The sequence below is a fragment of the Pleurodeles waltl genome, chromosome 8 (genome assembly GCF_031143425.1).
Source record: "Pleurodeles waltl isolate 20211129_DDA chromosome 8, aPleWal1.hap1.20221129, whole genome shotgun sequence".
Lineage (NCBI taxonomy): Eukaryota > Metazoa > Chordata > Amphibia > Caudata > Salamandridae > Pleurodeles > Pleurodeles waltl.
Genome location: NC_090447.1, coordinates 1,271,514,854 through 1,271,537,293, shown reverse-complemented (window position 1 = coordinate 1,271,537,293; position 22,440 = coordinate 1,271,514,854). Strand labels below are relative to the sequence as shown.

Sequence of the window (22,440 nt, the reverse complement as noted above, 5' to 3'; positions counted from 1 at the left end):
AGCATTTATTTTTGTAAGGTGCTACTAAACACTCTGCAGTGGCTGCAGGTCAGTAAAGGTGACTGTGATATAAGAGTGAGAGAAAAGATGTAATATATTACATAAGCAAAATCCCATTGTTGAGCAACTGACTGATAATCCAGAATTGGTGGAGGACAGTGTCCAGAGATGCCTACAATTAAATATGTCCACAACATGATAACAGGTCTTATAGAGGCACAAGATGATGTCAAAGGCAAGCGAGGAGTCTAAAAGGGTTAAAGTACAGGGGAGTCCTGGTCTTCAGAGTTGAGTAATTCTCCCCAGATTCATTCATTCAGTCATTACTTTATTGGGTACAAAAAGACCATAAAAGACAGATGTTTAATAAAGTGTACTCCATGCCATGTGATGGTGACAGAAGCTATTTTAGAAGGCCATTTGGATGCAGTTGGGATGACAGTTGGTGGGTGACACTAGTTTCTATTGCCTTTGTAACAGAAGGAAGGCCAGAAATTGGCTTATTATTTGACAAATTGTAGGGGCCTGCTGTAGGTTTCTTTAGAAAAGGTGTGATGTTTGAGAGTCTGGCGGATAACTCTACTGGGAAGGAAGGAAAGGAAGGTATACAATAGTCCCTGAATAAGAGGAGTTTCTGAATTAGATCAAGAGATTGCTTGTCAGATTCAGAGGTGAACACAAACTAACAGGAGTTGTTGAACCAGGTCTCTGAGATAACCATTGTTTGTGATGAGATGGTGAAAGTGCTAAATATTTAGATTGAGAATCTAGTCTTAGTAAGGATCTCAAGCAAGGCATTGGGAGGGGAAAGGGAGTCGTCATGAAAATGAGGGGGTGGAGATATTGGAGATAATGGAGAAACAAGATCCCAGAGAGATGATTGGTCATTTGTAAGTGCTTTAAGGTTGGTGGAATTTGGTTTGAAGGTATGAAGATTGAGTTTGTTTCCCTAAATCATTATCTTTCTGTTTTTACATAGGTTCACAGCAGTTGAGGAATTGTGTGTGATAGCACACACTACAGACTTCCAGTTGGTAGGCATCCATGAATGCGAGGGAGGAGCTGTGTTGCTTGAACATCTATTCCGAATCTAAAATGTAGAGCAGGAGGCCAGTGTTGGTGCCACCTTTTACTAGTTTGAGGTAGGTATCTGGATGAATTATTGGCATAATGCGTTTAAATTGATTTTTGTTGTTATAATTTGACAGATGCAGGATAGATAATTCCCTAGCTTGAAGGGTTATAAGTAATGAGATGAGCATTCAGAGAATTATGGGTGAGGCAATAGTTCAGCAGACATATTTGCAGAGGTGGCTTTATAATGAGGTAAAGACTGAACAATTATTCAATAGTCACTCAAGAGTGGTCCAGGATTGGTAGTCATTCTATCGTGTAGAGACATAACTCATTTCTTGTTCCCCAAATTCACTTTGATGCACACATGTGTGATTGGGAATTACCCTCAGTTTAGCAGTAATTCTGAGTTAATTAAACAGTAGTGAGCTAATATAGTATGTTACCAATTTCGCTGTCATTCACAAATCACAGTGATAAGGGATCTTGAAAATACACCTTCTCAAGCCAGGCAAACTGCGTACTTGTATAGCACACTACTCACCCGTTAGGGTCTCAAGGCGCTGTACGCATAATGCTGTGGAAACCCTCCTGGCTTTTCCCTGTGACATGCCCACTCCTGGGCAATCTCCAAGGTGAAGCCAGGCATCCCAGCGCTGTTGTGGAGATTAAGCAAGCTATTGCCCAGAGTTAAGGAGTGGGACCCATGAATTAGATTAGGCACTGCTGCGAGAATTATCAGGTCCAAGGAAATTGAGCCCAAGACCTGCCAAGGCAGAAATTGAACCCTGTTCCCGGGCTAGATTTCTGCATCAGGGTCTGCCGCTCTAACCATTGAGCCACACTTCTCCACTTGAGCCACACTTCTCCACGGCAAAAACAGACCTTTTCATAAAACACTGCGGCGCTGCTGGCAACCGATAGAGAGAACAGAAGCGAAGATCAACAGGCAGGGATCTAACCAATTACTTGAGTCGAAAGGGAGGTACTGATTGTAGAATGAACTACTTGCTGCATAAAAATCGTTTTAGAAGCTAACACCTTGTTGTTGCAAAACAGAACACCATTGGGCAAGTTTACCTTTAGGCAACAGTTTATTTGAATAATGACATCCACACCTAAGGTGGTTGCCAGTTGTCTAATGAGATTTGAACAAATACTCAATTAGATGCTAAACATGCACCTGTGGAGGTTGTGTTGGGGCTATAGGTTAACTCTGCTAATGGGAAGTCTGCGCTATGCATAGTGACTATAGTGGTACATTTTCAGGTTGAGAGTAAACCTGCACTGGACATTCAAGAATTAACCTTATAATGAATGGTAACCTTGGCTGGTGAGAATGTGCTAAGCCCGCAGATGAAGAAACGGCACTGGAAATTGGAATCTATAGCTACACATAGAAATCTGCAGTGGACATTCAATGGCAGATCTATAAAGGTGAAAGATGCACACTTACCTTAGGCTAAACTTGAATATGAGAAGGGCACAACAGCCATCAGAAGCAATTTTTGAGTAAGTAGAACCAAGGCTAGTCCGTCCATTGGGAGTGCAAGAATTTAAAAGTATATCTGTGCATTTTTTTGTTGTCCTGGGCATTTAAAGACATACCTAGGTATATTTAGGATATGCCTATGCATATGCTGGTGTGGCTTACCCGATAGGCCTTTCCTTAACATCTGAGGCTGTAAATAAGACCTCTGGGTTATCACTTGGGGTTTTGGTACTCCGCAACATTGAGATTGTACCTAGCCACTTCAGATTATAATTTGGTATTTCAGGCAGTAGCAATGTATATAAGGCTTTGCCCAGGCACAAGAAGCTTGTGCCTGGGAATTTTTAGACACTGTGAGGTGTTTGAGATCTCTGTTGCCTGGGCATCTGGTCGCTGTGACTGGCACATGACTGTAACTCAGTAAAGGATGACATCATGATATCATCATAGTTCAAATATAGGAAGGAACCTCAATTATACTTTTATCTTCATTAGTACATTTTATTAATTTTCAATTTAGACTAGGTTTTTGTTGTGTCTTTAGTGATAACCACGTCCTGTGATGCCCTCGAGTGTTAAGATTACATTATGTAATTTCCTGTGGTGTCATTAAAGTCAACAGTTATTTTTTGTCACTTCCTGTGAAGTTAACAGTAGGTCAAAAGGTGCGTGATGTCTGTCTGCTCGCGCTTGCGTTTTGGGAAAGTGATGTACACCGTGGCCTGTATTTTTATGAGGTGGCTTGTTTTCGATACAGTAAGGTTTTGATTCATACTTTTTACCGGGCAGGTCACAGTATGTGAGTTTGTACTGGACACGAGAAGAGACTTTTCGGGCTCTGTTTGTGCTGGATTCTCAGAGAAATTTCACCCTAGGCTGGTTTGCCTTTCATAACTAGGCCCATTTATGTTAGTTTCAACGAGGTATTTTCTAATGAAGCTAGTTCATGTTAGATACAAGGTAACCTTTTTTTGCCAAATGTTGGAAGCCGTAAAAAGGTTTCTCTAAATTGATTTGACTTTGACACAATAAAACATTTTCTCTGTGACTAGTTTGTGTTGAGCGCAATTGCAGATAACCTACACACAAGTAGGGCTCGTAGGTACGCATCGTAGGGTACCTTTCACTTGACATTCCAAAAATATATTTAACATGCATGCGTTTTCTGATTACAGAAAATACTTTTCTCCGAATTGTGTTTCTTCTTACATACTTTCTGTAAAATTGGGAAAGTTGGGAGACACGGTTTCCACAACTCGCACTTGGGTCTTAAAGGTGTACATCTATAAATGCAAATAAGGAGGATGGATGCTTTACACATGTTTGTGAATACCCACAAAGTTATGACTGCCTTGATGAGTTAATTTCATTTGTATTGCGTTTCCACGGCCACTCGGAGACTAACAACTTCTGTGAACCAAAGGTATTCTGAACATAAACATTCTTGATTTTTAAATCGCATCTAGGCTTTGCATGATAAAATTACAACTTTTTTCCATGCGTAAATCGTATTTCGTATTGAAAACAAATGTTAATGGGCTCTAAATGTATACAAAAACACGATGGATTGTGCAACAGACTGTACAAAAGATTATTTTTGGATTTACACATCCATTAACTTACTTGTTTTCGGAGTAAAATTGAATACTGCATTCATGTGCATGTCCCATAAAGTACCAATAACATGATGTATTTCCTGTAATATTTGTCATCACTTTTATTGTCGCAAAATGAAACTCATGAAGCTCAATTGTTTCAGCAGGCTCGAATATTTCTTCAGGACTCTGAGAAGTCGCTCTGCACTCGAGGTCTTTTGCTCCACTCCCAATGTCTGGCAACTATGTTTAAAAAAACAGAAGTATGTGCACTGAGTTATGTAGCTGCAAAATGTTTCATACCATGCCTCTAATACTTCACAGCGGCATTAGACCTTTGCTGTAGAAACGACTATACATTGACATTTTCTGGCAGTAGGTCTGATTATCGAGGAAACATTGTACTACATTGTATTGGAGCATTTATACAGAACTTGCTACTTTGTATTATGATCCTATGTGGTAAGTGTTTCCACGTTGTGAGTAAAGACCACTGAGACGCAGTTATTGTTATGAGACAGAGTGCGTCTCATAAAAGCAGTGAGGTGGACGGTGAGTTAATGGTGAGGTGTGAAAGACAGATTCACAGTGTCATGGTTTTCAGTATGCTGGCAACTGAGAACAGCTCTGTAGGTCCCTTTATGGCTGAGCTGGTGACTGTACTGGGTTGTCAAATCTGAGATGTTGTGTATAGTTGTGGCCCTGAGCTGGTATGACTGAAGAGAGAGAGAGAAGTGTAGAGATATGCTAGAATGGGCATTTGTACTATCATCCCCTACCTAAGTGTCACTGTGAGATGTAAAGAAGGGGATCAGAGTGTATAGATATTTGGGACCTGCAGTGGTGTACTAGACTAAACTCCCCCAAATTGTTCAGGTATGTGTAACATGAAAAGCACTGATTTATAATATTCAACCCCATCACAGAAGAAGGTTTGCACATTTAATTTCTGGAAACAGTTTACAGGTAGTTTCTAATCATTAAAGTTTTCTGTGGTACAATGGGTACAATGTACTTCAATGACAGTTCTGGACTTCCATCACCCTCTTAGTTAGAACCTCCGATTTCAGGGGCAAAGATGGTAAATGATGGCCTATGCTTTTCTTTCAGTATCAATATTACTGAGTGAAAACAGGTGGCAGGGGAACAATGGAGATTAATATTACATTTAGTGTAGAGCACTTCATTAGACTAATAAGGGAAGGAAGCATTTGACTGATTAATAGTCCTACCCACAAAGTAGCCATTCACATATTCACATATGCACTAACAACTTCCTTCCTCTAAAGAGAAGTTGGGAAACATTTGTATAATGCATCAAATACCCCCAAATTATATATTTTTCAAGGATCAACTAATATTCTTCTTCGAGATTCTTTTCTTCCTTCAATTTCCACTGCTATTGGTAATCTGGGCTTTACATTTATATTTTTTAATTTACTCTTTGTTGTATTTTAAACAGTAACTGTACTCAATACAAAGTATTTACACCACACGGAGCCCAATTACGAGTTCCCAGTAAAATCAGCAAAGAGTTACCTGGGCTAGAATTTATGATACTGGGCAGTATCTGCAACACAAAAAGATGGGGGATGGAATGCTGAACACTGTCAACTATTCACCCAAGTCACAGATCTGGGTTTAATCAATTGCTGTTTTTCTCACCACACCATTCCAGTTTGGACCTAGCCATATGTAATTCAGCCTTGACCCTGTACCCCATGGGAACAGTCCACCCCAAACTGCCAGGCTAGGTCCTCCATGGACCAAACAACAAACTTCCTGGGACCGGTTTTGAGGTACCACCCCTCATGAGCCAAAATAGCTTGAAAGTGGTGGTGTAGCAAGCACGGACCCACGTTTGGGCATACCCTTCCCATTTAGGGCAAAAATGCAACTTAAAAAGATGATGGACGGAATGCTGGACATTGACAAATATTCACCCCCAGTCACAGATCTGGGTTTCTTTCATCATTATTTTGCTTGCCACTCCATTCCAGTTTGGACTTAGACATATGCAAATCAGCCTTGATCCTGCTCCCCATGGGAACAGCCCAGCCGAAGTGCCAGGATAGGTCCTCCGTCAACCGAACATCAAGCATCCTGGGAATGGTCTCGGCGTATCACCCCTCATTAGCCAGGCTAGCTTGAAGCCAGTGGCGAGCCCAGCACAGGACCTACTTTTAGGCATACCTTTACAACTTAGGGTGAAAATGCAACACAAAAAGATGATGGATGGAGTGCTGAACATTGTCAAACATTTACCTCCAGTCACAGATCTGGGTTTAATCCATTATTTTTTTTGCTTGCAGTATGTGAAAGTGAGAGAGCAAGGATTAAGCTTTTTGCCCTCGGAATGGGAAATAATATGTTGTATCTGGAATGCCAGATACAATTCTGCATGTTTTTTTCCTTCCTGGGAAGCATGTCCGCAAACATTTACCATCCAGTTCACACTGGATTCTACCTCCATTTGGTGTTCCAACCATGAAATTTGGTGGACCATGCTCCCATCTCTGATAGATATACTCTTCAAAATCTGATCAAGCACTCTCCTCTATCTTCACCATTACTAATTCTCCTGTGGGTCAGGGTTAAACTGTCCTGTCTTTAACCTTGCTCCCTCTTCTCTGCTTCTGCTATCCACAAAGTTGTATGGTGTGTCTTCCTCTTCAACCTTTCAGTCTTGTTTTTTCAGCAGACTACTTAGTTTATCTCCCCTATCCCAGTCAAAGATTCAAGGATTGAATGTCAAGTGTTATCTTATTTTCCTTCTGGCTATACTTTCAATAAAAGGGCATTTCATGTCAAGTCACTTTGGCAATGCCTTCCAACCAGTTGTAATACATTGGACAAGCCTTCTCTTTCCATTTCCTCATTCAACCAACTTGCCAGTGATTTATGTGGCAGTTAATTATTTTTGCCCATGTCTGCCTCCTTCCTCAGCAAAAAGGTCTTATGAAGCAATACCATATTGTATGGTTGAGGAATGCTTTTTCTCAGTACTCTTTCTGTGGTTCCCAGTATTCCAAGCCAGCTACTTCTCAGATGAGAATGTGACTACAGCAAATGTACTGTTCAGCCTCCGCCCTCCTCCTACCAGCCTGGTCATCTGTTGCTAGCCTTGCCTTCCTCATCTTTTGGTGTGCTCAGTGCCATATTTTATTTCTAACTCACACACTTCATTTTGACTCCCTGAACCCACTGGTACAACTATTCACCATATTTACCCAATCTCCATCCTTACTGTGTTTAGCCATTTATCTTTGAATTCATGATAACAAACATCGTATATGTATTACATTAGTGTAGATTATGATGTAGGTAGAAGGCCCACATCTTAAGTCTTGGTCTATCATGAGCCTCAAGGTTGGTGTATCGTTCCATAACAACATCTTCTATACAATGCTTGTGTCAGCCTTCTAACCCCAAGTTAAATACTCTTGTATCTGATGTAGCTTCACTTTTTTCTATTCTACCCTAGAGACAAGTTACTTTTTTCCTAATTTTAGCATTCTTCACCACAATGCTTCTATGTCCAATATTTTATGTATTCACAGCAAAATGTGTACCATATGCCACATATTTTTACTCATCCTTTGAATTGTTTTTTTTTTTTTATATGTGTGACCATTTACATAGATTAATGGCAACCCTTCCATTTTCTTCAGTGTCTGATCTGAAATCCAAAACTCATTTTGGTGTCAATAAGAATTTTGACTTGGCTTGGCTGGCTGGAATGGATGGTGTTGTCAATAATATATGCCTAGATTTTGTAAGTCTGGCTAGTTTTATCACAGCATTCAGGTTTTCCTGTTTACCACTTTGCCTTTTGTTCCACTCACACAAAGAATTTGACACTTGGCCCAAATGTTTGCACAATGCACGTCTGATTATACAATTTGCTGTTGCTATTATTTTCACAATTTTTGTTCACCCCCACAACATTATTGTCATAACATTCCATTTTTACATGCCTGAAGTTATCTTCTTCAAGAAACTTCAAATGGTCTTTTTGCGTGTTTACTTCATTTCATAAGCATTATAACAAGCAGCTTGTTTCTCTAGCTAAGAATTGAGAATGTGTTTACAAAGGGACAAGCCCTCACATTTCCTTCACTTAATTTAATTTTGTAACCTGCAAATGTTCTAAAATGACTATTGCAGTAGTAGGGAATGCTTTGGATGTCATTTGGACTAAGAAACATGACAATGTAAGCAGTAGTGGTGGTTTCACTTTGTCTAATGGAGCTTGCACCACTCTGACTGAACACTCCCATCTGTACTATCCATGACAGGGATCCTAACAAAAGCATGAATTGTGATGGAAATAGGGGATCCTCATTCCTAGTACCAGTATAAATGTCAAAGGTCTCTGATGTACTACTTTTACAATATTTTCTAGAGATAGGTTTCCGATACAGTCATTGGGCCTTCCATGAAAGCTTGAATCTAGTACAAATGTCAACAGTCTTGATCAACTATTTTAACTGTAGATGGTAAAATACATTTTTATCTTCAAGGTAGAAAGCCACCATGTGAATATTTGTATCTTGCTCTTGACATATCATGTGCATTAGATGTCTCATCTTCTCCCAAGGTAATCTCCTACGGAAAAATGTAATCTAATGTGTGTTCCATTTACCTGTAGTGGGATTACCTTTTTTATTCTATTTGTTGAGCCACTTATTGGTAAGTGCATAAACGTAGGCTACTAACTCCTCAAATGACCATCAGATGAAGCCCAGGACACAAACCGTGTCTGGCCGTTCATTTTGGGATCTCCTTCCTTCCTAGTTTATTTTGATTGGCTAGTTACCTGCACTTTTTCCTTTTATGTTCCGTTTTAGTTTCCACATCCCAGTCATCCTCTGCCCTTATCTCACTTAAATTGCGCATACAGTGAATTATGTCAAAATGGATCCAAAAACCCCAGATGACATAATCAAGCAAACGTTTTAGAATAACTAGTGTTTTTGATTGTTAGCAATGCAGGACTGGGTAAAGAGAACTATTTTTTTCTAATTTAGATGGACCCTTTATTTATAGCAGGGGAACCTGCTGTATTCCAGGCTTCATGTTTGTTATGTGTGCATTTTCATGTACTCATTGTTATTATGTAGAACTGACATGTCTATATCTGTATTATCTAGGTAATGTTGGGACTTCAAAAGTTTTGCTCAGGATAGAAATCCTCTGGTTCTGTTGTCATTAGTAAGCCGAGTATTAGCAGGGTCTAGTAATCAATACTGATTATTCTCAGTATTCAGTTTTGAATGCACTTCTAGGTACTTCTAATTTCTTATTTGACTTTCTAGTGAAAGGTCTGAAAAACAAAACATGGGTGGCCTCCACAACCTGGAAGCTTACTCTGAGAGTCAGTGTGGGGTCATGGCGTTTTTTCTGTTTGTGACCACCTGGTTTTATCTGGCACTTCCAAACAGAAACAAGCATTTTCAATGCAACGGGGCTCGCATTTGCTCGAGTTGTAGCTATTTGTGTTGTAAACTCCTAACCTAACTTTTCTTTCCACACATTTTAGCACCAAAAGTGGCTGATCTGATGACTGAGAGGATCACACAATAATAATGGAAACTTCATAAATATTGCTATAAAATAGAAACTTTGCCTGTTTTAAAAAATTCTACGTTAGATTTGATAGCCTTATAGCTGCCGTCGTGGGTTATACCTCCCATTAAAGGCTCGCACCAGGGTTGATGGCCTAAGACGGAAGGTGAGGGTCTTTAACAAGTAAGCAGGACTTTAATGCCGGTATAGCCCAGCTGCAGAGGGCTATTAGGCTATTAGAACATTCAGCCACTAGAGGGTAGAATGTTATAATGAATAAAACAAAAGCCTCATGAAGCTGAGGGAATTAAAATCCCCTCGGGCTCATGAGGCCTTCGTTCACAGCAACAGCTGTGAGCCAAAACATGTTGCAGCTTCCGGCTTCTACCAGTCATTAGGAGGCCGGAGCACTCCATTGTTTTCAATGGAGCTCCCAACATTTGAATGTTTTAATTTGTGTTGATTACCAGTCACTGATGCATGGGAAAGTGGATGATAATAACAAGGAGGAAGGGTGTGTCATTTGATAAGTAGCGCTATACTTGTCTGGAGATTGACTGAAGAGAAATAGAAGCAGTGGGTGTATGAGGAACCAGTGTTATCCTGGGTGAGCTGGTATATAAATGTGCTTTGGGCCTAAGTAGGAAAGCTGGGTCTGGAGGAAGATGCATATGGGCATATAGGTGATCAGTGGACTTTAGACAAAGGGTTGATCAGGTGATTTGAGTTACTTTTAGTGCCTTCTGGATTACGAAGAAGAGCTCTTACGATAGCCCATAAAAGACATGTGGGCATGACTCCCATTAATAAGTATAAACATGAGCTCTTGACAAAGAGGTGTAACGTTTTGTTAGGAATTGCACAGTGTGTGATAAATCACAAGTCACTATACCAAGTACATTGAAACCAATAGAGTTCCAAAATCATCCTTGCAGTAAGTTACCCTTGAGTATTGCTGACCTATTTGGGATTTTGGGGTGATCTTCCAAGATTGCCCTACAAGGAATTGGTTATCAATATTAGTACTTAATGGTGTCAGAAGAGCCGGAGTAGATTATTTGCGCAAATAGAGTGATTCAAGTTCAGTTGCAATTGGCTTTGAGAAGAAGTTGAGCTGCAAAGTTTCTTATGGCGATATATTGTGGATGGGTTAGACCACATCATATCCCAGCACCTGCATGGGACCATTTGTATTTGCAAAGAGGGAATGGGGTATAGGCAGGTGAACATGGATAAATTCATAGGTGAGAGTCAGTGATATGAGATAATTTGGGAGATGGGGTTCAATGTATACCTAAAAGTCAGGAGACTATACTTCTGAAAGTGGAGAAAGCAGATATTGTAAGAATAACACAGACACTAGGTTAGATATGTAATTGCACCCAAAGAATTGTGTAGGTGGAAGATGATGTCACGATGCTGGATTATGAAAAAGTAAGGAATACAAGTGTTGATTGTTCCTCAAGGGATGAGAAAAGTGGTGTTTGAGAAGTTGATTAGAGAAGGGAAAGAGTTTGATGGCTAAGGTGGTCATTATGAACATGGCGGTCTGGACCGCCATGCCGGGGGTGGCGGTCATTACCGCCAACGGCATGGCAGTCCAGACCGCCATATTTTGAACATATTAGTGAACTGGCTGCAAAGCACTGCCAGGGCAGAGTCCACTGCCAGGCCGGAGTCCACCGCAGGGCCGACTGTGAGCACATTTGATCCGGCAGTGGAGGCAGGACAGGCGGTGGGATTATGATCCCATTTCCACCAGGAATTCCCTGGCGAGTTACCCTCTCAGGTAATCTATGGCAGAAATCATAGAAGTGACAGGAAAAATCATTCCTGTCACCTGCTTGTGACATGCCTGGCCCCTCCCCCCTTTCCACAATCCCTATCCACCCCCCTGCCCCCTAGAACAGCCCCCACCCCTGAACCCTGAAAAACGACCCCCCCCCAAACCCTCCACCCCCAAAACCCCAAGCAGGTCACCCCACCCCGACCCTCACCATCCCCCACCCCTACATACACGTCCCCCATCCCCCATATCCACAGTCACCCATTCACTTACATGCACACTCAGACACACGCTTCCCCCATATACACTCACGCACACCCTCATGCACTCACACACTCACACACACTTCCCTCCCCCTCCCCTCTCAGACAGCACTTACCTTTTCTGTTGCGCTGCTCAGGAAGGGAACGGGTTCCCTGGTGGCTGCTCTGTGGCAATCGCTGCCTCTCCATACACCCCCACGCCTATAACTGATTCATTATAGGCGTGGCAATGTTTGGAGTGACGTGGCGGTGAGGGTGGCGCAGTATCCACCCCCACAACCGACCGCCAGCATGGCACATGGCGGGCCTCACCGCAAGCCACCATGCGTCATTATTGGGTGGGATGCCGGTCTTTCATTGACCACCGGCACTGTTGGTGGCGGGGCAACCCGTTAAGAACGTAATGAGGGCCTAAGTAGTGCATTGTTGCTCTACAAACAAGTTTAATGACCTGTATAAGAAAGGTCATCTCAGAAAATGTATATACAAGCAGTTATACCTGAAGGGTCTGAAGGATTATGTCACAAAGTAAATGTGTATAAAATTGCTTAATGAAGAGATGCTGTGCACTTGTGAGAGCCAAAAATTCATATTAATATATTTCTCATACGTAATCATACTTATGTCTTAATATATAAAATGATTAATAATGAAAATAATGTATAACACGAGATGTCCTTGTTTTCACTAGTCACCATGGAGTGTGAGGCCTACATGAAAACTAACTGAAAAATGTGTTTAATGTACAGTAGTGTAAGGGTAAAATGTCTTCTGTAAAACTAAAATGCTCTAATAATATTTTCTTGGCTTTCCATTGTGCCTTAAGCAGACAAGGCCACAGAGACAGTTATCTAACTCCCGGTTTTCTTTCTATTGATAAATCTTTATGTGCTCATGTACGCTCTATAACAAACTTCTTTTGTTAAGCATTGAAACTTGTTCTGTGCATTTTATTAATGAAATGTGTTTCTCTCAAGGAAAACAGTATGAAGAAAAATGTTTCCATATATTTGTAACCACTGTCTAGTACAAGCAAATCCGCAAGATGTCAAAACAAAAGGGCCTACAGATTCAGCCGGAGAAGGAAGTGTGCAATACACATTTAGTATAAACCTGAACTACGCAAGAAGAACAGAAGCGAATGAGCGTTCTCAAAGCTAACATTTTATGTCATTGTGTTATCTGTACATTTTGTAATTGGATGTTCTTTCTTCACATTATGTTTTTAGCCAATCACAAGAGTTTAACAAGTTTAATTTCATGTTGAAATTCAGACACTAGGTGTTCAGTTGGTGCATTCTTTTCTGGTGTCCAGAGACTTCACTTTGTATACTTAGTGTGATCTGTCACTTTGACACTTCATGCTTTGCCAGTCAGTATACTGAAATTCTGGTGTTTTATTATTTTCTCAGTTTTATATCCCTGTTCAATATTGAACTAATGCCCCGATGGTTTAGTAATCTTATAGTCTAAATTCTAAACCATCCCCCTACTCTGTTCCTGTTCCTCCGCTGATGCTGATTTCCCCCTGATGAAGTAGAAGTTGTTGCAGATTACCTTAGGATAGGTAAATATGGTGATCTGTATATTGTTATTTGTCTTTTGTTTTTCAGCTACCAACTGCTACCTTTTAATACTGCTGCTATTTTTTTTATAGTGTCATAGCAAGATGTTTTCTAAATTAATGTTACTAAAACTTTTGCATGAAGCCCAACATGCTAATGCTAATCTGAATTTAGTGAGGCGTTTTCTCTATACATAGGACTTGATATTGTTTTATTTCTGAATCAAATGTATCTTATCTTTCTTGCTCAAATATTAAAGTTATTAATTAGTGTTCTAACTATTAAGTTTATTGTTTTATTTGCTTTGTTTAAACTAAGAGGCTTCAGGCCAATGCTACAGCCTGTGATGCTTCTTTATTTGTACCATTTGGTGTTGAGAATATTTTTCATGATCTTAACGTTGTTAATATAGGGAAATAAATATTTCAATTGATACTAAAGGGTGTGGTTATTCCTGGCCAAATGGGTCATGGTGCGTCGTTTACTAATTCTTTGGTGATTAATATTATTTAATATTGTTGTTTTATGTGACACTTAGCAATACCTTAAAGGAGCGTCCGATCACTTACTATGATGAACTAGATAAGCCAAGGGCATGTTCACAGTTTTGGTAGCAGAATTTGATGGTCATGTCTCTTTCAATTTATATTGATAAGTGTTTTTGAGATTTATTGATTTTTCAAAATGATGCAAAAAATGGAGAAAATGTGTCTCTAAACGTCTAAAGTGATTTTCCCTGGTCCTTGGAGTCTGCCTATATTGGTGGGGAGTGTTCACAGCTTTAGCTAATTTGAAGATGATTTAGCTGTTTGCGAGATTTTAGGGGAGTTGGCGTATTCCAAATGATTTTGTAGAAGGGGTTTGCGTACTCTGTAGTGTGAGAGTAGGGAAGTCGGCAAACTTCACATGTGTGTGGCATTTGGTGCTCAAAATATTGTCCACATGGCTGTTGGTATGCGGACCATGAGGTAGGTCTAAGACTCCAGAGTGTATTAAAAGAGTATGTTTTTTTGTTGTAATTTGTCTATCTACTTAGTAGGCCAATCGAGCTTGTTTGGCAAGTCGAGTTTGTGAGATAAGTTGAGTGCAAGGTCTTTTTGACTGAGACTTGGTGAGTCCTATGGACAGGACATTATCCATTGATCAGTTGAGAGTAAAATTTGCAAGTCGAATTTTTCTTGCAAATCTGAGGAACTTAGAAAGAAGAATAGCTGTTAGAGCGAAAAACCGTCAGTGAAAATCCATAAGGTTCCTGAAGCGATTGTATTACCCTACTTATAGTAAATAGACAAATTTCAGTTTTTTTTTGGTTTTGATGAAGTGCTCACAAATAATATCACAAGAATTTGAATGTTTTTGAGGTTCGGAGGACAAGCCGCAAGACTTTGTCAGCCGCTGTATGTAAGTATGATGTCATTTTGTGCCGCGCTGGGATAGGGTGGTTAGTGAGAAGGGTCGCGAACCGATTGGTGGACAACCGTGAAGCGCAATTAGTTGAGAAGGAAGACAAAGAGGATTGTGGGATCAAAAGTCACTTTCTGATTATTGATTTGTGGCATAAAGTTGTGAAAAATAAGTTTTTCAAAGCTTTAAAAAGTGCTCTTAGAGGAGATGATTATATACCATCTAGGGTAGGAGAAGTTTGTCCGCCAGAAGGTACTCCAGCATATATTGTAATGGATGAGAAAGGTACTGGAGCATGCCTTTGTTTAAAACATTGGTGCAAAACCACAGGAAAATAAGGAAGCTTAGCGTTTCCTGAAAATGGGACATTTAATTTGAGAATTTTAGAGAATTTGAGACAAGTGAGGTATAGTTTGAAACTTCTGCCAAGACCAGCTCAATTTAAACCATTAGCGATCTGGGAACTAGTAGCCAGACAACAACAAGCATTGACATTTGAGAAGAAAATGAGACAATGACCAGAGACAATGGAGACTCGATACCTTACATGGTATTGGGATGTTTTCTACAATTTCAGAAAACAGCGAGAAAGAAGCGAAGAAGGCTTCTAAGAATTCAAAAGGGAGTTCATATTTGGATGAAATTCGGAAATCGAAAGAGATTTCTTTATCTCTAATTCCTGATGAGGAATCAGACAATGATGAGTTGTTGAGAAATCGTCAACGTGGCACAATAAGGTACAAGTGCTACTGTGAATCCTACTGCACCGACACCAGTTAGCATGACACAGAGCTCAGTACAGAGTAACCATAACATGACTAATAGTTCTGCACAGGTTAATCCTAACGTGAACCAGAGCTCAATACAGACTGGGACTAGTCCATTTGAGCAAATACCAATGCAGAGTAGTTTCAATTTGTCAGCTGAAACTGTACAGCTGACACAACCTAGTGTTCCAAGGATTTACCCAGATGTGCCTGTTGTAAATGCAACAGCTAATCTAATAGTGCCTCCAGGACAGGTTTACCAGAAACCAATATTGTTTCTGACAGAGCTGAGTCTGCTATTACTGCCTCAAATGCAGAATGCAGAGGTAGTGCAGTCTCAAATTGCAACTGCCAGACCAAATCCAGATGCAGAATCTGTACCTACTAATATTGGTCCAATTATACTATTGTGTGCACAGGGAATAAATGGAACAAATGGACAGGGAATTCTAAGTCAAAAGTCTGAGTGGGTCAAAGTGGGAGAAGAACATAATGATAATGTAGGAATAATATCTCCGATGAGACAGACATGATGGGACAGGGTCATTATTAGACCTGAGTCCTGTTAGAGCTCCTTTGAATACTGAGACAGGGTCGCATATTGGCACCAACATGAGATTACTGACAACCCAAACTCAGAGGTTAACTGTACAACCTGGTACTCAGTCTAATAACATCTCACTACAGGGTTTAACAGCTCAGCAATTAACAGAGCGATTAGAAAAGTTGAATAATTCACAAGATGTTTCCAGTAGACAAAATTATATTAACCATGCTAGGCTTTCAATGGAAGCAAGTAAGCTTGTTAAAGGAACTATAGGTGTAATAGATTAGTCTTACAATGAAGCAGAATTGAGATACTTGTGTCTGAAGATTACAAAAGCAGCAGGTGAGATACATCAACAGTTAGTAGATGTAGCAGACAAAGATGGAAAAGACCTACCAAAAATGAAACATTTGAAAAGGAGTTACAGGTTAGATTTCGAGGTAAAGGACTTCGAGCACATGAGATCTGCAGGGATGAAAACACACCTTAGAGAGTTGCTTCAAGGTTTTCAGATATGGAGAGCCGTAGACAAATGGAAAGGCAGATAGGTGAAGAAAAGAGACAAGATGAAAAAAGATCTTGATACTTTTTCTGCAGAAACATCACAGAATAGAGAAGTAATGAAAGTTTTACGCATGAGAGAAATTCCAGAAGGGAATTTTATACATGTCCCTTGGAGTAGAAGTAATATTTTGTCATTTACAAATGATTACCCAAAGTTGAGGGAGATACCAGTAGAATGGTACCAGCAAACAGATAGGTTTTGAAGCTTGCAAAATGCCTGTGGGAGGATTTGAATGCTCTTTTGGAAATAGTTGTTCCACCAGATTAATGGATTGAATGCAAAAGGAATGTAGATTGGCCAACAAGTGAGCCGCCAAGAGATCCAGCACCAGGTGCATCATCTCATGAAATAATAAAGGCTTACTATAAAGTCATTGAATTTTTGAAAACGAGAACTTTGCTGAAAAACGTTGATTGATAGCACATAGATAGGACAGCTGAAAAAGAAAAAGAAACAATTCATGCATGGTATGAGAGGTTGCCGAAAAGCCTTTAAATACTACAGTGGAACAGAAACAATTGAACCGGAAGACATGATTCACTTTGTGTTCAGGTTTGTTTGAAGGACTCAGACCAGAAATTAGTCAGATGATTCACAACCATTCGAATTGTTGGAAAGCCAAACCGATTGATGAGGTGCTACAGTATGCGAGATACTGTAGTGAAGAGATTGAATTGAAACAATTGAAAGAATGAGAGGTCAAAATCAGAATAATGTGAATCCAATGCAGCCCAGGCAAAGTGTATAACCATTACAAATGTGAACGCCTCGGATACAGCAGATGCAGCTACAGGTGCAGATGGTGCCTGCACAAGAAATTCAAATGCCTAGACAACAAATTCATATCCCTCAAGCTCCTATGGATCAGCAGCAGGTGATGCTTCCTCAGGGGGTCACGAGTCAATAACTATGTTAGAGTAACAATACAGTACATCAATTTCCACTACATAGTGAGAATGGAATAAATGACAAATAGATGCCTGAGAATTCAGATGAAGGAGAATGTGTGTTGGCAGCTTCATTAGATGTGGATCAGAAAGGCCCTCATGTAAAAGGAAAGGTGAATGGTCAGACACTGGTTTTTGGTTGACACTGGAGCTATACGCTCAACAGTGAGATCTGTAGAAGTTCCAGACCTGTCCTTATCAGGGAAAACAGTTCAGACTGTGGGAGTTGCAAATCAATATTTAATGAACCCAATTACAGAACCAGTTTTTGTTGAAATAGGTAAATTTAAGGGTTTGCACACATTTGTGGTTTGCGATTCAAGTCCCGTATCCTTATTGGGAAGAGATTTATTGTGCAAAATAAGATGCTCAATTACTTGTTCAGGTGAGGCTATTGAAATTCAAACAAACAGTGATGATGAAGAAGCCTCAGTACTTAATGTTAACAATGAGTCAGTGTCTGAAGAATTTCCTTTGATCAGTTTTGATGAGCCAGTAAATGAAGAAGCCCTTTGATTAGTATCTCTCTGGTTATAGAAGTGAAAGATCTTCCTGCTGACTTATAGAAACATGCTAAGATCAAGGTTAGGGATCTTTCAGTAAAAGACATTGGGTTGATAAAAGGAGCCGAGCCAGTCAGAGTCACAGTGAAGCCCAATGTAGTTTTTCCTTAGACTCTACAATACCCGATGGCGAAGAACATAATCGAGAGAGTGAAACCATTGATAGGAGAGTTTGTGGAGAAAGATATTTTAAAAGGAAGTTTGTGCACCCCATGTAATTCACCAATAATGGGTTTGCATAAACCTTGTGGGAAAATTTGACTTGTGCAAGACTTGAGAAAAATAAATGACATAGGCGGTCATTCTGACCGCGGCGGGTGGCGGTAGCCGCCCGCCATGCGGTCACCGCCATTTGGCCGCTCCGCGGTCAAAAGACCGCGGAGGCGATTCTGGCTTTCCCGCCGGGCCGGCGGGCACCCGCCAAAGGAGCGCCTGCCGGCCCAGTGGGAAAGGCCCTGCAACAATTAAGCCGGCTCCGAATGGAGCCGGCGGAGTTGCAGGGGTGCGATGGGTGCAGTTGCACCTGTCGCGATTTTCACTGTCTGCAATGCAGACAGTGAAAATCCTTATGGGGCCCTGTTAGGGGGCCCCTGCACTGCCCATGCCAGTGGCATGGGCAGTGCAGGGGCCCCCAGGGGACCCACGACACCCGTTCCAGCCATCCTGTTCCTGGCGGGAAGGGGGTCGGAATCTCCATGGCGGCGCTGCTTGCAGCGCCGCCATGGAGATTCAGCCCAAGCAGGGGAAATCCGGCGGGAAATCGCCAGATTCCATTTTCTGACCGCGGCTTTAACGCCGGTGTCAGAATGGGCATTGAAGCACTGCCTGTTGGCGGTGCTTCCGTGGTCGTCGGGTCAGAATGACCCCCATAGTAGTTAAATGTTGCCCCGTTATACCAAATCCCGCTGTGATTATGTTTCAGATCCCATGCGATGCTGAATGGTTTGCTGTGGTAGACCTATGTCAAGTATTTTTTTCTGTGCCTCTTCACGAAGACAGCAAATATCTCTCTTGTTTAAGTTCTTAAATAGGGTCTACTGTTGGTGTAGAATTCCACAGGGTTTTTAGAGTCACCATCCATTTTCAACCAGATCTTGAAAAATAATTTGGAATCATTAGTGATGCCTTATCGGTCAACATTGGTGCAATACACTGACAATTTGTTAATTGCATCCAAAACAAAAGAAGGATGTAAAGACAATACAATTGTTTTGTTAAATGTCCTGGGAGACGATGGACATAAGTTGTCCCCTGCTAAAATGCAGTACTGCCAGAAAGAAGTAAAATGTTTGGGTCATTTGATTGAGAAAGTACCTAGGAGAATTTCCAGGGAGAGACTTGCTACTATTATGCAAATACCAGCACCAAAAACACATAAGGATGTGAGGATGTTTTTGGGAATGGTGGGTTACTGCAACCAATGGATCCCGAATTTTTCAGTTCTTTCAAATCCTTTACAGAAACTTACTCATAAAGATGTTTCTTATCCTATAGTACTAGAAAAAGCATGTACGAAAGCATTTACTGATTTGAAAGAGAGTTTGTGTCAAGCTCCGACTTTAGGTATGGCTGACTACATCAAACATTTTCTGTTGTTTTGTCATGGACTTGATGCATGTTCGTTATCTGTTTTGACTCAAACTCTTGGTGGTGTGAATCGCCCAGTGGCATATTTTTCAACCACTTTGGATCCAGTCGAAGCAGCTTTACCTGGTTGTTTGTAGTCCATTGCAGCAGTTGAGCAGAGTCTTGCTCAGAGCGAGACTATAGTAATGGGTTATCCTCTTACTATAACGGTACCTCACTCAATTGAAATTTTGCTTACCAGAGCTAAGACTCAGTATCTGACCAGCTCAAGGCTGACTAGATATGAATCCATAACCTTAGGATTTCCGAATGTTACAATTAAGAGATGTACAGTGCTATACCCATCAACTTTACTTCCAAATGAGGAAACAAGCATTAATAAATTGGATGATACTGAACATGATTGCCTGAAAATTACAGAGTTATGCGCAAAACCCAGAGCGGATATTAGAGTTGCTTGCCTGGAAGAGAATTACCAAATTATCTTTTTCGATGGTTCTTGCTTGAGAGATAATGTGGGCACATTAAGAGCAGTATATGCAGTATGTACCATCACTGCCAATACTGGAAGCTTCATGGCTTCAAGGAGTGTTTTCTGTACAAATGGCAGAACTAGTGTCTCTTACTACAGCATGCCACATTTCAAATCAACTGAAAGTGACTATTTACACAGATAGTCAACACGGATTCAGCATTCTACATGACTTTGGCCAATTGTGGTCACAGAGAGGTTTCCTAACCTCTTCTTGTTCACCAATAAGAAATGGTGAAAGAATACATGAGTTGTTAATAGCGATTCAAAAGCCTGAAAATATTGCTATGGTGAAATGCAGTGCACATCAGAGATCACAAGATTACGTGTCATTGGGAAATGCATATGCAGATTAAGTCGCAAAGTTTTGTGTTTTGAATGACATATCCTTTAAAGGAGAATGGGAATTGTTACCTGAAAATGATGAGATCTATGCGAATTATGTTATGCATGTCATTGATAACTTGGGGGAGTTAAAAACTTTTCAAGAAAATGTCTCAAGGGAAGAGCACAGGGAATGGATTAAGTTAAAATGTGTCCAAAGAGATGATGAAGTGTGGGTCTCGGGAGAAGGAAAAGTAGTACTGCCCAACAGTTTACTTACTCAGATGGCCAGATACTATCATGGTCAAGCTCATGTGGAGAAAGATGCCATGGTTAGGCTACACAAACAATTCTGGTTCAATCCAAAATTTAGACAAGTTGCCGAAGCAGTTTGTCACAAATGGGTTATTTGCCAACAGATGAATGTGGGCAAAGGAACAGTTGTCAACATGGGACATATAGGCATGGCAGGAGGACCATTTAGCAGAATGCAAATGTATTTCATTGAGATGCCTGTGTGTGCTGGTTTAAAATATGTGTTGGTAATTGTTAGAAAGGGGTCTTTGGTTGGCAGTCAGGTAAGGTAGCATCATATTCATTTAACCCCGCTCAACCCCTTGGTAGCTTGGCACAAGAAGACAGGCTTAACTTCAGAAGCAATGTGTATAGTATTTGTACCAACACACACAGTAATACAGGCAAAATACCACAAAATGACTCAACACATGTTTAGAACAATAGCCAATATGTATCTAAACAAAACAAGACCAAAACGACAACATTCCGACATACACAAGTCAAGTTATGAATTTTTAAAGATTAAACTAAAAAATAGAGCTTAGAAACACAAAATACTTAGATGAGGTGATAACAGGGTGTCGTGACGGAGTCATTCCCAACAATCCAACTCTAATGGCGCCGGTTACCGAGTCACACAGACCCCCAGGTACAGTACCTTATTAAAATGTGAAAACAAGCCTGTGCGCAAAGTCGGGGATCGCGGTGTCACTGGATCCAAGGAGGCGTCAGTTCCGGTGCTGCAGGGCAAAGGAGCGAAGGCGTCACGAAGCGTTGCTGTAGAGCAGTGAAGGTGAGGTAGCGTTGGTGCAAAGCGTTGAATCCGCGCACTTTAGGCGGAGTCGGTCACAACGTGGTGCAGCGACTTTCACAGAGTTGCAGACTTTGCCAGGGCTGCAGTGATGTTGGGCCTGCGAGGGTCGTCGCACTCCAGTGAGGACCACAGAGTCAGTCACAGGCGCCGTCACGGGATTCGGCATCGGCATCGGCTCGGAGTTATCCAAAGTCAGTTTTCTTGGATTTTCTCCAGCTTCTCCTTTCAAGGGCCCAGGGACTGGGTAGGGCACCACTTGTCAGGGCAGGAGTCTCAGCAGAGAGTCCAGGTGCTGGTAGGGGAAGTCTTTGATGGCCCTGAGACTTCAGAACAAGGGGAAAGCTCAGTCCAAGCCCTTAGAGATTCTTCACAAGCAGGAATACACCACAAAGTCCAGTCTTTGTCCCCTTTCACAGGCAGAAACAACAACTACAGGGTAGCCCAACAAAGCACAGGCAGGGGCAGCACTTCTCTTCAGCTCTTCTCTTTGGCAGAGGTTCCTCTTGTTTCCAGAATTGATCTAATTTTCAGGAGTTTGGGTACTCTTCTTTTACCCCTTTCTGCCTTTGAAGTACACCTACTTCAAAGGAAAGTCTCTCTTGTTTGTGAGATCCTGCCTTGCCCAGGCCAGACCCCAAATACACACCAGGGGGTTGGAGACTGCATTGTGAGAGGGCAGGCACAGCCCTTTCAGGTGTGAGTGACCACTCCTCCCCTTCCTCCCAGCACAGATGGCTCATCAGGATATGC

General features: G+C 41.1%; 1 protein-coding gene across 1 annotated transcript in view; it reads right to left on the bottom strand.

Annotated features, from left to right (window-relative positions):
- FLT3 (fms related receptor tyrosine kinase 3) overlaps positions 1-22,440 on the bottom strand; it is a 519,185-nt gene that overhangs the window by 319,090 nt on the left and 177,655 nt on the right. The window contains exon 3 of the mRNA XM_069202208.1: positions 4,190-4,404. Within this exon, the coding sequence (XP_069058309.1) occupies positions 4,190-4,404 (215 nt within the window). The remainder of the gene's footprint in view (positions 1-4,189; positions 4,405-22,440) is intronic.